The 13,496-nt window shown below is 36.9% G+C and overlaps 1 protein-coding gene across 3 annotated transcripts; it reads right to left on the bottom strand.

Moving 5' to 3' along the window:
- Positions 1-3,957: 3,957 nt before the first annotated feature.
- Positions 3,958-11,498, bottom strand: LOC139853327 (glutathione S-transferase zeta class-like). Of its 3 annotated transcripts, none has more exons than XM_071842701.1 (9): positions 11,344-11,498; positions 11,201-11,257; positions 5,465-5,550; positions 5,281-5,352; positions 5,128-5,181; positions 4,952-5,027; positions 4,648-4,709; positions 4,483-4,542; positions 3,958-4,306 (listed from the first exon to the last, which is right to left on the bottom strand). In XM_071842701.1, the coding sequence occupies exons 3-9, from the start codon at positions 5,528-5,530 to the stop codon at positions 4,205-4,207; spliced, it is 492 nt and encodes a 163-aa protein (XP_071698802.1). In that variant the 5' UTR covers positions 5,531-5,550; positions 11,201-11,257; positions 11,344-11,498; the 3' UTR covers positions 3,958-4,204. The 3 variants fall into 3 exon arrangements, with proteins under 3 accessions (XP_071698802.1, XP_071698803.1, XP_071698804.1); XM_071842702.1 differs by having other exon boundaries at positions 11,373-11,492; XM_071842703.1 differs by having other exon boundaries at positions 11,366-11,464.
- Positions 11,499-13,496: the final 1,998 nt, after the last annotated feature.

The following is a 13,496-nucleotide window of genomic DNA, read 5'->3' as shown; positions in this document are numbered from 1 at the left end:
ATGAAGTTTAATATGAATTCTGCTGGAACACAACATCATTCAAGTAGTAGAGATCTCTGTATAGCAGATAGTGGTACTACACACACTATACTTAAATCTAAAAAATATTTCATTGATTTGAAACCAACGGAAGGAACTATACATACAATATCAGGTGCTGCTAACTTGATAGAAGGGATAGGAAAGGCAAAATTCATATTACCAAATGGTACAACATTTTTAATTAATAATGCCTTATTCTCTCCTAAGTCAAGCAGAAATTTATTGAGTTTTTCTGACATATACCTTAATGGATATGATTATCAGTCAGTAACGGCAAAAAATGAGAAATATTTAAGTATCACTAACAAGAATCACGTGATTGAAAAACTGCCAATACTTAATTCTGGATTACATTATACACATATAAATGTACCAGAAGCACATATGGTGATTAAAGAAAAGTATATTGATCCCGGTGTATTTAATTTATGGCATAACAGATTGTGCCATCCAGGATCAACAATGATGAAAAGAATTATTGAATGTACACATGGACATCCACTGAAGGATAGAAAAATCCTTCATGATACAATGGTTCCATGTATATCTTGCTCTCTTGGAAAATTGATAACTAGACCCTCACCACTTAAGGTTGAGAAAGAATCACCAATGTTTCTTGAAAGAATTCAAGGTGATATTTGTGGACCAATTCATCCACCATGTGGACCATTTAGATATTTCATGGTCCTAATAGACGCATCTAGTAGATGGTCTCATGTTTGTCTGTTATCAAGCCGTAATGTGGCATTTGCAAAATTTCTTGCCGAAATTATTAAATTGAGAGCACATTTTCCTGATTACATCATTAAAAAGGTGAGACTTGATAATGCTGGTGAGTTTACATCTCAGGCATTTAATGACTATTGCATGTCTATAGGAATTGTTGTTGAACATTCTGTTGCTCATGTGCATACACAAAATGGTTTAGCCGAGTCACTGATTAAACGTTTACAGTTAATCGCTAGACCATTGATAATGAGAACAAAACTCCCTGTATCTATATGGGGTCATGCAATTTTACATGCTGCTGCATTGATTCGCATCAGACCAAGTGCAAGTCATAAATATTCCCCCCTACAACTTGCTTTTGGTCAAGAGCCAAATATTTCCCACCTTAGAACATTTGGTTGTGCAGTATATGTTCCAATTGCGCCACCACAACGTACAAAAATGGGTCCTCAAAGGAGGTTGGGAATATATGTTGGATATGAAACATCTTCAATCATAAGGTATATTGAACCTATGACAGGTGATGTTTTTACAGCACGTTTTGCTGATTGTCATTTTAATGAAACATTGTTTCTTAGATTAGGGGGAGAAATAAAAAATAAAGAAAACGATGTTTCATGGTGTGAACCTCAATTAAAGTATCTTGATCCTCGCACAAAAGAATGCGAGATAGAAGTTCAAAAGATAATGCATATACAAGAACTTGCAAATCAATTGCCTGATGCATTCATAGATACAAAAAGGGTGACTAAATCATATATACCAGCAGTTAATACTCCAGCTCGAGTTGAGATTCCAAATACAAAAACTGATAATGTAGTCACTCAAGAATCTATGCCACGTCTGAAACGTGGGAGACCAGTTGGTTCCAAAGATAAAAATCCTCGAAAAAGAAAATCAGCTGATAATAAGGTAAAAGAAAGTGTTCAAGAAGAACCACAAATCAGTACTCCTACTGCAGAGGAGATTGATGATGTCAATACAGAAATTGCAATCAATTATGCATATTCAAAAATATTATGGAACCGAAATGAAATGAAAAATCTTGATGAGAAATTTTCATTTAATGTTGCATATGACATCATGAATAATGATGATGATCCAGAACCAACATCTATGGTTGAATGTCAAAATAGACATGATTGGGCTCAATGGAAAGAAGCAATACGAGCTGAATTAGAATCACTCAATAAAAGAAAAGTTTTCGGATCCATCATTCTCACTCCTAAAGATGTGAAACCTGTAGGATACAGATGGATTTTTGTCCGAAAAAGAAATGAGAAAAATGAAGTTACAAGGTATAAAGCTAGACTTGTAGCTCAAGGTTTTTCTCAAAGACCGGAAATTGATTATGAAGAAACTTATTCCCCTGTTATGGATGCAATTACTTTTAGATACTTAATCAGCCTGGCAGTTTCTAAAAATTTAGAAATGCATCTCATGGATGTTGTGACTGCTTATCTATATGGATCACTTGATAGTGATATATATATGAAGATACCTGAAGGATTTAAGGTACCAGAAGCATCAAATGCAAAACCCAAAGAAATGTATTCGATTAAATTACAAAGATCTTTATATGGGTTAAAACAATCGGGACGTATGTGGTATAACCGATTAAGTGATTACTTGATAAGCAAAGGGTATACAAATAACCTTACTTGTCCTTGTGTTTTCATTAAGAAAACAACATCCGGATATGTGATCATAGCTGTTTATGTTGATGATCTTAACATCATAGGTACAAATAAAGAGATCCATGAAGCCATTCAACTTCTAAAGAAAGAATTTGAAATGAAAGATCTCGGAAAAACCAAGTATTGCCTTGGTTTACAAATTGAGCATATGCCTAATGGTTTACTTGTACATCAAACAACATATGCTGAAAAGATTCTGAAACGTTTCAATATGGACAAGGCAAAACCATTAAGTACTCTTATGGTTGTTAGATCACTTAATGTTGAAACTGATCTATTTCGTCCATGTGAAGATCATGAAGATATTCTTGGACCAGAAGTACCATATCTTAGTGCAATTGGAGCTCTTATGTATCTTACAAAATGTACAAGACCTGACATTTCTTTTGCAGTTAATTTGTTGGCAAGGTTCAGCTCTGCTCCTACCAAAAGACACTGGAATGGGATCAAACACATATTTCGATACCTTCGAGGAACTACTGATTTAGGATTATTTTATTCTAACGAATCAAAACAAGATTTGGTTGGTTATGCTGATGCAGGTTATTTATCTGATCCACATAAAGCTAAATCTCAAACTGGATATGTATTCCTAAATGGAGGTACTGCAATATCATGGCGTTCTCAAAAACAAACACTTGTTGCTACATCATCAAATCATGCAGAAGTGATTGCATTACATGAAGCTACTCGGGAATGTTTTTGGTTGAGATCAATGACACAAATCATTACTGATTCTTGTGGACTAGAACGCGATAAAAGTCCAACAATTATCTATGAAGATAATGTAGCTTGCATAGCACAGATGAAAGAAGGGTATATCAAAAGTGACCGAACCAAACACATACCTCCTAGATTCTTCTCATACACTCAAAATCTCATTAAGGACAACGAGATTGAAATGAGATATGTTCAATCCAGCAAAAACTCTGCTGATCTTTTCACGAAAGCACTTCCAACTGCTATTTTCAGAACACACGTTCATAACATTGGTATGAGACATGTTCAAAAGATGTAACAACTGAAGCGATGTCTACTTGAGGGGGAGTCAACTCCATGTTGCACTCTTTTTCCCTTAGCTAAAGTTTTTTTCCCACTGGGTTTTCTTTAGCAAGGTTTTTAACAAGGCAGTAACTTACAGTTGATCTTCAACAAACAAAATTGCTATCCAAGGGGGAGTGTTATAATATATAAATATATATATAAATGGATAGTCAATTATTGATACACAAAAATAATATTATTGTATTACCTAAACTTGTGATATTTTTGCTATAAATAGCCATGAATGCAAGCATTAAACTTGCACCATTTTCTCACACTTACAAAGTGTTTCTTTCTTTCTCTCCATTATCATCTTTGTTCTTACACTTCATTATTAGCATTCTTAATCAAGAATCAAACCACTAAAGGTAGTTATAAGCCTACTGAATTATAACATCAAGAATCAAACCACTAAAGGTAGTTATAAGTCTACTGAATTATAACAAAAATGATTAAAACATGGAGAAGAGATACATAGGTAGAATGTTATACTCGTAAATCTTTTACACTTTTCCGGTATATAATTTTGTTTCTTCAAGCAATAAATATCACTGTAGTACATTTTCAAATTATGATACAAACTCATACATATATTATGTATTAAATATATAACATCCCTAAATTTTCAAAGGTTATTGAAAAGGAAATGGTGTAGGATAGTTGATGCGCGTAACATAGTTCTCGGCTTCACGTCACATTTTTGAGAAATCAGGCTGCTTCTCGGGCAACGCATCTTGGATGGCTTCTATTTTCAGGTATTCTTCACCCAACTTCGACAATAGAGGAAATCCGGTCTACACCAACATACATATATAGTCATATGGAGTATAACAATTGTAAGCTTACGACAAGTATGAATAAAGTCACAAAGAGTTACTTTATATATGTTAATAAAAAGTGGGAAGATTAAATACGTAAAGATCCTTTTATGATGTTGTATTGTATATGTAAGAACAGAGTATATTCTCACCATGTCAAAGTTGCATCTCTCTGGGTAATCAATGACATAAGGAGCTAGAAACACATCAGCCTGCATATTTTAACACCATTTCAACCGATATCACAGTTATAATCTTTTAGGGTAGCATATAAGACACAAAATGTAATAGTATGTGCAGAAGGAAATAAGCAGTACCAAAAACAACTCATCTCCTGTTGCGTATTTACCAGCGTGATCTTTTAGTAGTTCCTCCAGAGCTACATGTACGAGTTTACAAGAATAAAGCAAGAAACTAATTTTATAATCAAACAAGCACACGCTTAAAGGACTATTGACCTAGCGGTATCGAGCTAAAGTCTCAAATCTAGAAAAAAGAAAACGAAAAAAGAAACAGTTCTCCTTAATAAAAACTAACATACAGCAGTGATTGCATGACTATTAATATATCTTAAAATATACATATTGATTGATCTTGAAAGCAAATCGAGTAAAAATATACCTGTAAAGCATTTTTCAAGATGCTTATGAATCCATGAATTCTTTTGATCAACACCAACATGTTTTTCGATGTACATCTGCAAGTGCAGGTTGGTTAACGATATATAATTACTCAATTGCAATTGTATTATAGAGAGGCGTGATATACAAATCAAGAGAATACAATTTGTTACTCACCAAAATAGGCACCCTTAATATAGGTTGTAAGCTTGAAGTAACAACATGAGCAACCTGCATATTCGTAAGGAGATTAACTAAACTGTAATGTGTGTGTAGGTGTGTGTGTATATATTATAATAATATAATAATCGAATCATCTTAAATCCTTACTTGATAATTTATTGCTTTCTTCTTAAATTCTGTAGGTAACAAAGGATGTTGAGGATACCTCTCTTCAAGGTACTGAATCGTATACAAAGAGTATATATAATATATAACTTTAATCATTTATCATTTATATCAATGAAAATAGAATGGAGATGAATTTGAAGAGTTAAGAAGTGAAGATACTAACCCACATGATTGCAGAGGAATCAGCAAGGACTGTATCACCATCAATGATTGCAGGCACATACCCCATAGGATTGATTTTTAAAAACTCTACAGTTACAAAGCTAGGGTTAAAATTACATTACATTACATTACATCAAATGTGAAAAATAAAATAAGTAATGAACTAATTGTTAGGATATTAGGACCCAAACAACGCTAGTAATTCTACAAGACTACTAGCCGAGTAGTGATTCTATCAAGATCACTCAAACCCACTTAATGAACGAAAGATAATAAATGCGTAAATGTAAGAACAACACAAGATATAACGTGGTTATATGCAATCGGTGTGATTGCTTTAGTCCACGGACCAACTAGAGAGTGTTTATTACTGAGAATCTGTATTTGGTATGTTACAATTGCATACAATGAGTTCTATATATAGGAGAAAACAAGAACACCATGACAACTAGCTAGGAATCTTCATCATGACAAGTAATCATCTTGTTTACCAACTAGCCATGCTTTCCACCTTGTAATGGCATGATCACAGCCCTAATTTTAGGTGTAAAGTGATTAACTTTGCACCTAAAGTGAAAAGAGGCCAAAGCATGCTCGGATGTAAAGGTTGCAACTTGCCAACTTGCTGTCAGACACCAGATGCGCCGCATCTGATGTGTGATGCGCCGCATCACTTGCTTTTCACGTTCCAGATTCATGTACCAACACTCGATGCGCCGCATCGAGATGGTGATGCGCCGCATCTGACCCCTGATGCGCCATATCAGCTCAATGCTCCGCATCAATAACTCTCGGACTATTTTTTTTTCGTTTTGTATAAATGTCTCCATAATCTAACAAATCTCCCACTTGGAGACTTTGAACAAAACTCCAATCATATCAATGAATTAACCAAGAACATTAAACCACCTTCGATTACCGCCAAATACCATTTGGGACACGCACGCTCAACACATTCTTCGGATGAGTAGACTTTCGATAAAAGGTCTTCAATATTACTTGTTAAACTTGTAACACCATTCACATCTCTAGCTGGGGTCTTCTCTCATCAATTCATGAGAAGACCAATTGAGGTAATGCAAAACTTCAATTTCTCCGTCGTAACCACCTTAGTAAACATATCGGCAGGATTCTTCTTACCAAGGATTTTCTCCAAGAATAAAGTGCCATCATTTATATGTTGTCGAATAAAATGATACCTTATCTTGATGTGTTTCGTTCGACTATGAAATACCGGATTCTTCCCAAGATGAACCGCACTTTGATTATCACAATACAAGACGCAATAGTCTTGTCTTTTACCCAACTCACCTAAGAAGTTCTTCAACCACACTAGCTCTTTAGAAGCTTCCGCAATAGCCATGTATTCGGCTTCGGTGGTTGACAAAGCAACACTCTTTTGCAATCGAGATAACCAACTAATCGCCGTCTTCCCCATTGTGAAAACATAACCCGTAGTGCTTTTCCCCGAATCATCACATCCACCCAAATTAGCATCCTCATAACCTCTAAGTATGAGATTGTTTTTGGAGAAACACAATCCCATATTAGAAGTACCTTTCAAATAACGAAGCAACCATTTGACCGCTTCCCAATGCTCTTTCCCCGGATTAGACATATAACGACTTACAACTCCCACTGCTTGAGCAATATCGGGTCTTGTACAAACCATGGCATACATAATGCTACCCACGGCCGATGCATATGGAACCTTTTCCATATCCTTCTTGTCTCTTTCCGTCTTTGGTGATTGACTTTTCAATAGTTTTAAGGTGCTTCCCAAAGGCATAGAACGAGCCTTTGAATCTTCCATGTTGAACCTCTCTACTACTTTCTCAATATATTTGGATTGAGATAAGTATAGAGTACCCTTCACACGATCACGCACAATACTCATGCCAAGTATTTGCCTAGCATCGCCAAGATCTTTCATCTCGAATTCTCGGGAAAGTAATCCCTTCAACTTGTTAATTTCGGACATGTTTGAACCTGCAAGTAACATGTCATCAACATACAACAATAAGATTATATATGAAGACTTGAATTTCTTCAAGTAGCAACAGTGATCCGCTTCACATCTTAAGAAACCAATCTTCTTCATAAAATCATCAAACTTCAAGTACCATTGCCGAGGTGCTTGCTTCAATCCATACAAACTTTTCTTTAGCTTACAAACCCACTTCTCTTTACCCTTTACCTCAAAGCCCTCGGGTTGCCTCATGTAGATCTCTTCAACAAGATCACCATGCAAGAATGCAGTCTTCACATCTAGTTGCTCTAGATGTAAGTCTTCGGATGCAACCATAGAAAGTACCAAACGGATAGTAGTCATTTTAACTACCGGTGAAAATATCTCTTTGTAGTCAACCCCTTCCTTTTGTTGAAAGCCTTTGACTACCAAACGAGCCTTGTACCTTTTCTTGCCATCCATCTCATTCTTGATTCTGTATACCCATTTGCTTTGCAATGCCCTTTTATCATGAGGTAACTTCACTAGTGACCAAGTCTTGTTCTTCTCAAGTGATCCCATCTCTTCTTTCATGGCAAGTTCCCATTGTATGGATTCTTTTGTTTTTCTTGCCTCAAAGTAACTTTCGGGTTCACCATTCTCGGTATAGAGCAAGTAGTTTGCTGATGGAGAATACCTAGGATTAGGTTTGGGCACTCTAGTCGAGCGTCTTAGTGTAGGATTAACCGAAATGGTTGGACCGGTTTCATTTGTAACCTCCTCATCACTAGAACTCGCACTATGTTCGGAATCATCACCGCTTTCCGAATCATCCCCATCATTAGCATTTCCCGACACCTCACCGTCATTCGGCAATTCATTGTTTCCCAAACTCCCACTAGAACCTGCAAGATCATCAATAGAAACATCGTCAAAAGTAACTTGACTCGGTTTAGGACTCCCCGTTTCCGGTTTGCCATAGACCGAATCTTCATCAAAAGTAACATCTCGCGAACGAATTACTTTTCTAGCTTCGTTGTCCCAACAACGATAGCCCATTTCATCCGACCCGTAGCCTATGAAAATACACTTCTTTGACTTAGCTTCAAGCTTGTCTTTATCCGCATCTTTGGTCTTCACATATGCATTACACCCAAAGATCCTAAGGTGACCATAACTCACCTTCTTGCCTTGCCATTCTTCCTCGGGAATTCGGAAACCCAACGGTGTTGAGGGTCCCCTATTTATCAAATAAGCCACCGTGTTAACCGCATCCGCCCAAAACATTTTAGGCAAACCGGCATGTAGTCTCATACTCTTAGCCCTTTCATTTAACGTACGATTCATACGTTCGGCGACCCCATTGTGTTGCGGTGTCTCCGGTACCGTTTTCAACATTCTAATACCGAGCTTTGCACAATGGTCTTTAAACTCAAGACTACCATATTCTCCTCCATTATCCGACTTTAAGCACTTAACCTTCAAGTTAGTCTCATTTTCTACCATAGCTTTCCACTTCACAAAAGTATTAAATACATCGGATTTAGCTTTAAGAAAATAAACCCATACCTTTCGAGTGGAGTCGTCAATGAAGGTGACATAATAACGAGAACCTCCATGTGATTCTACATTAGTTGGACCAAACACATCCGTATGAACGAGCTCCAATTTCTCCAACTTAGGTACATTCCCTGATTTCCCAAAAGTCACCTTCTTTTGCTTCCCATAAACACATGGTTCGCAAAACCCAAGTTCTACCTTCTTCAAATCCGGAATTCTCCCACTTGAAACAAGCATCTTCATACCCTTCTCACTCATATGCCCGAGTCTTCGGTGCCATAGAGTTGATTCGGACTCAACATTAACCGTAGCAACCACCGTGTCTTCATCAAACACTTCAACCATATAAAGTGTTCCCCTTTTATGTCCACGAGCCACAATACTACTACCCTTAACCACCTTCCATTGGCGGTTTTCAAAAGTAACCGCGTTACCTTCATCATCTAATTGACCAACTGAAATAAGTTTCCTTTTCAATTTAGGAATGTACCTTACGTTCTTCAAAGTCCAATTAGAACCAAGAGTAGTCTTCAAAACAACATCTCCAATGCCCTCTATGTTGAGTTGCTTGTTGTCCGCCAATCTCACCTTGCCTTGATATGAACGAAAGTTCTTCATCATGCTTTTGATATGAGTAGCATGAAACGAAGCTCCCGAATCCAAGACCCAAGACTCCATAGAATTTTCAACACTACACAAAAGTGCATCATCACTTTCCCCTTCGGCCAAGTTTACACCTTTCGTGGAACCATTTTTGCAATTCCTTTGAAAGTGCCCTTTTTGATTGCAACCCCAACAAGTAACTTCACTTCTATCTTTCGATGGATGCCTCTTCTTAGACTTCTTCCTACCCTTCTTCTCACCGCGTTCAAATTTTCTACCACGGTTGTCGGTACTTAACAAAGAACCGGATGTCGATTCTCCCGAGTTTCTTCTACGAGTATCTTCACCAAGAATCAAATCCCTTATAGCTTCAAACGCTAGCTTAGTAGTTCCCGTAGAGCTACTAACCGCGGTAACCGTACCCGACCAACTTTTCGGTAATGATGAAAGCAAGATAAGTGCTTTTAGTTCATCATCAAACTTAATCTCTACCGATTCAAGTCTTGAAACGATATTATTAAATTCATTGATATGATCCGTTGCACTCGTACCTTCCTTCATCTTAGTATTAAACAATTGACGCATGAGAAATACCTTATTTGCAGCTGTAGGTTTCTCATACATGTTAGAGAGTGCTTTCAAGCAAGCAAACGTCGTCTTCTCATTCACAACGTTGTATGCAACGTTCTTAGCAAGTGAAAGACGAATAGCACCCAAAGCTTGACGATCCAAAAGCGTCCAATCGGCATCGTCCATGCTTTCGGGCTTGGTCTCTAACAAGGGTTGGTGTAGCTTCTTTTGATACAAGTAATCTTCAATTTGCATCTTCCAAAAGCCAAAGTCTCTTCCATCGAATCGGTCGATTCTAAACTTCCCATCTTCCGCCATCGTTCCCTTAACGAAACCTTGTGCTCTAGATACCAGTTGTTAGGATATTAGGACCCAAACAACGCTAGTAATTCTACAAGACTACTAGCCGAGTAGTGATTCTATCAAGATCACTCAAACCCACTTAATGAACGAAAGATAATAAATGCGTAAATGTAAGAACGACACAAGATATAACGTGGTTATATGCAATCGGTGTGATTGCTTTAGTCCACGGACCAACTAGAGAGTGTTTATTACTGAGAATCTGTATTTGGTATGTTACAATTGCATACAATGAGTTCTATATATAGGAGAAAACAAGAACACCATGACAACTAGCTAGGAATCTTCATCATGACAAGTAATCATCTTGTTTACCAACTAGCCATGCTTTCCACCTTGTAATGGCATGATCACAGCCCTAATTTTAGGTGTAAAGTGATTAACTTTGCACCTAAAGTGAAATGAGGCCAAAGCATGCTCGGATGTAAAGGTTGCAACTTGCCAACTTGCTGTCAGACACCAGATGGGCCGCATCTGATGTGTGATGCACCGCATCACTTGCTTTTCACGTTCCAGATTCATGTACCAACACTCGATGCGCCGCATCGAGATGGTGATGCGCCGCATCTGACCCCTGATGCGCCATATCAGCTCAATGCTCCGCATCAATAACTCTCGGACTATTTTTTTTTTCGTTTTGTATAAATGTCTCCATAATCTAACACTAATGATGCGGTGAAAGTTCAACATTACCAGGAAGGAATTGCTCTCCTTTGAACAGATAAACTGGTTTGCACTCATACTCAATTCCTGTTATAAATCAACATCAAACAAAATATCTAAATCAATCATCGATCTATATTAGTTACTTCGAATAATTAAAAAAAAAAAAATACATGATAGAAATTGATAATCTACTTGTTACCAATGATTTATTGGTAACAAATCATGATTTGGATGGTTGCAACGGTTATTTTCTCTCCAGCTTGAAATCCGTACCTACCACCACCTACTTCATCAAATAATTTCAAATTCTCCTCCATTTTCACCCTTATGACGGGATTGACTCAAGCAGACATGAGGGTTTGATTTGAAAAGGTGTGTACAGTGTACTCCAGGATTTGGCCCTAATGAGCTGGTGGACCAGACTGTTTCTAATGGGCTTCTAATTGCGGAATCTGGCGGCCCAAAATCTTTAATCAGTGGGCCTGATTTGATTAATCTTATGTGGTGTTGGTTGAAGTGACTGTTGGGCTGAATAAAGATGTTGGATTTGGGCCGCATGATGTTATTGATGGTTCAAAGGTTGGTGTTGTAGTAGTAAATATTCGCTACCTTTCAAGAAGTGTCATGTAGTTAATAAATACTGTGGGGAGTCATGCAACATTGGATCCGAAAAAGTGAATTCTTTTTCTTCTCGCGATGAAGAAGTTGTCCCGATAATAGAGTTTACACCCTTTCATCGATTAAGTCCATAGTTATAAATTCTAAGACCCCATTTGGTTCACGGAATCTAATGGGATTCCGGCGAAATTGGAATTGAATTTAGACACGTGTCGTGTCTAAATTCAATTTCAATTCTGTCGGAATCCAATTGAATTCCGTGAGCCAAACACAATTTTTCGCCAAAAAAATTAAATAAAATATAAAGAAATTGATAATCTTGTAATTATTCTTCATTCGTGAAATATTTTCCCAATAATCTATTCCGGCCATATTTATGTCTTGGGTTCACGAAATCGATTTTGGCATAAGACAAGAACAACAATTTGTATTTAGACAATCAGAAGACAAATTAGGATACCGAAGAATTTGTATAATTTATTTATGCAAGTTCATATGAAGGCAGGCTTTCTATATAAAAGAACTAAAAAAAATATAAAAGATTTCAAAAAGCGGTTATTCGGCGGTTGTAAATCGAAGTGTGTGACCCTTTAATTTTGGCGGGAAATGCCGTTGGTTTTTTAGCTCGAAAGTTGGTTGAGAATGAAAGCGTGTAACCTTTCATATACAAGGGGCTGCTCCCCTTTGTTGGAGCTAATCGATTCATTGTGTCCCACATCGGAAAGTGAAAGAAACAAATGTGCATATATAAGCTTATAGGAACCTCCCTCTATCACCAATTGGTTTTAAAGAAATGTGGAACTCATGAGCTTATATGTTGTACATGTTGGTGGACCTGAAAACGATCCTACAAATGGTATTCGAGCCTGGTTATAGCCAAGATGTGTGGACGGTGCAGAATGGTAGCGGAGGTTCAACCCGAGATGACTATGGATGTGACCGAGGAGGAGGTCGGGTGTCCGGGAAGAGTCGAGATGGTATTGAACGTACCAATTGGTTTTAGAGAAATGTGGAACTCATGAGCTTATATGTTGTACATGTTGGTAGACCTGAAAACGATCCTACACCCTTGACCCACGCTTATTTCCGACACAGTATTGAGTCAGCTTAAACGAGCCTACACTCCATACTATTCAAATACGTCACATTCAGCTTAACTAAATAACCCATTGATTTCAACTTAATGAAAGAAGTATCAATAAGGAAATAAGGAAATTGACCTTTTAAGTTGAGTGCAATACGAACACTGAAGGAGGGATGGCTTATGAACGACGAATACAGTTGCAACTGCTTTTCTGATTCTTGAGAATTGTTGATCGTCTGCAAAATGTAACATCGAATAGATCAATTTGTTAATGTATATGATTTGTTGCTACGAATTTTCAACTCTTTGGTAGAGAGTAGAGAAACGAACCATATTTTTGATGCAACCGTGAATTATATCAAATGATGGTTATAAATAATTAGATGTTTGTACTCGATATATTTATAAGCTAGATATAATATACTCCGTAGAAAATAAAATAATACTAGTATTAAAAAGTCAGAATCCCACCTATTCATGCGGATGAGTTGTACATTACTTTATTTTTATTAGCTAAAGAGCTAATAAAAAAAATTTCAAACATATACAAAATAATGTTGGTGATTTTAGTATTATTGGTCATTTTGGGTGATGTTTATTTACTTGAGACAATAGGTTTCA

Source organism: Rutidosis leptorrhynchoides, chromosome 6 (assembly GCF_046630445.1).
Source record: "Rutidosis leptorrhynchoides isolate AG116_Rl617_1_P2 chromosome 6, CSIRO_AGI_Rlap_v1, whole genome shotgun sequence".
In the NCBI taxonomy this organism is placed as follows: domain Eukaryota; kingdom Viridiplantae; phylum Streptophyta; class Magnoliopsida; order Asterales; family Asteraceae; genus Rutidosis; species Rutidosis leptorrhynchoides.
Note: the sequence above shows the minus strand (reverse complement) of the source record. Positions and strands in the feature narration are given on the sequence as shown.

Coding starts and splice junctions, on each gene's coding strand:
- LOC139853327 (XM_071842701.1), bottom strand. CDS start 5,530: ATGGGGTATGTGCCTGCAATCATTGATGGTGATACAGTCCTTGCTGAT. Junction 5,182..5,280: donor AGAAAGCAATAAATTATCAA/GTAAGGATTTAA, acceptor ACGAATATGCAG/GTTGCTCATGTTGTTACTTC. Junction 4,543..4,647: donor CAGGAGATGAGTTGTTTTTG/GTACTGCTTATT, acceptor TAAAATATGCAG/GCTGATGTGTTTCTAGCTCC.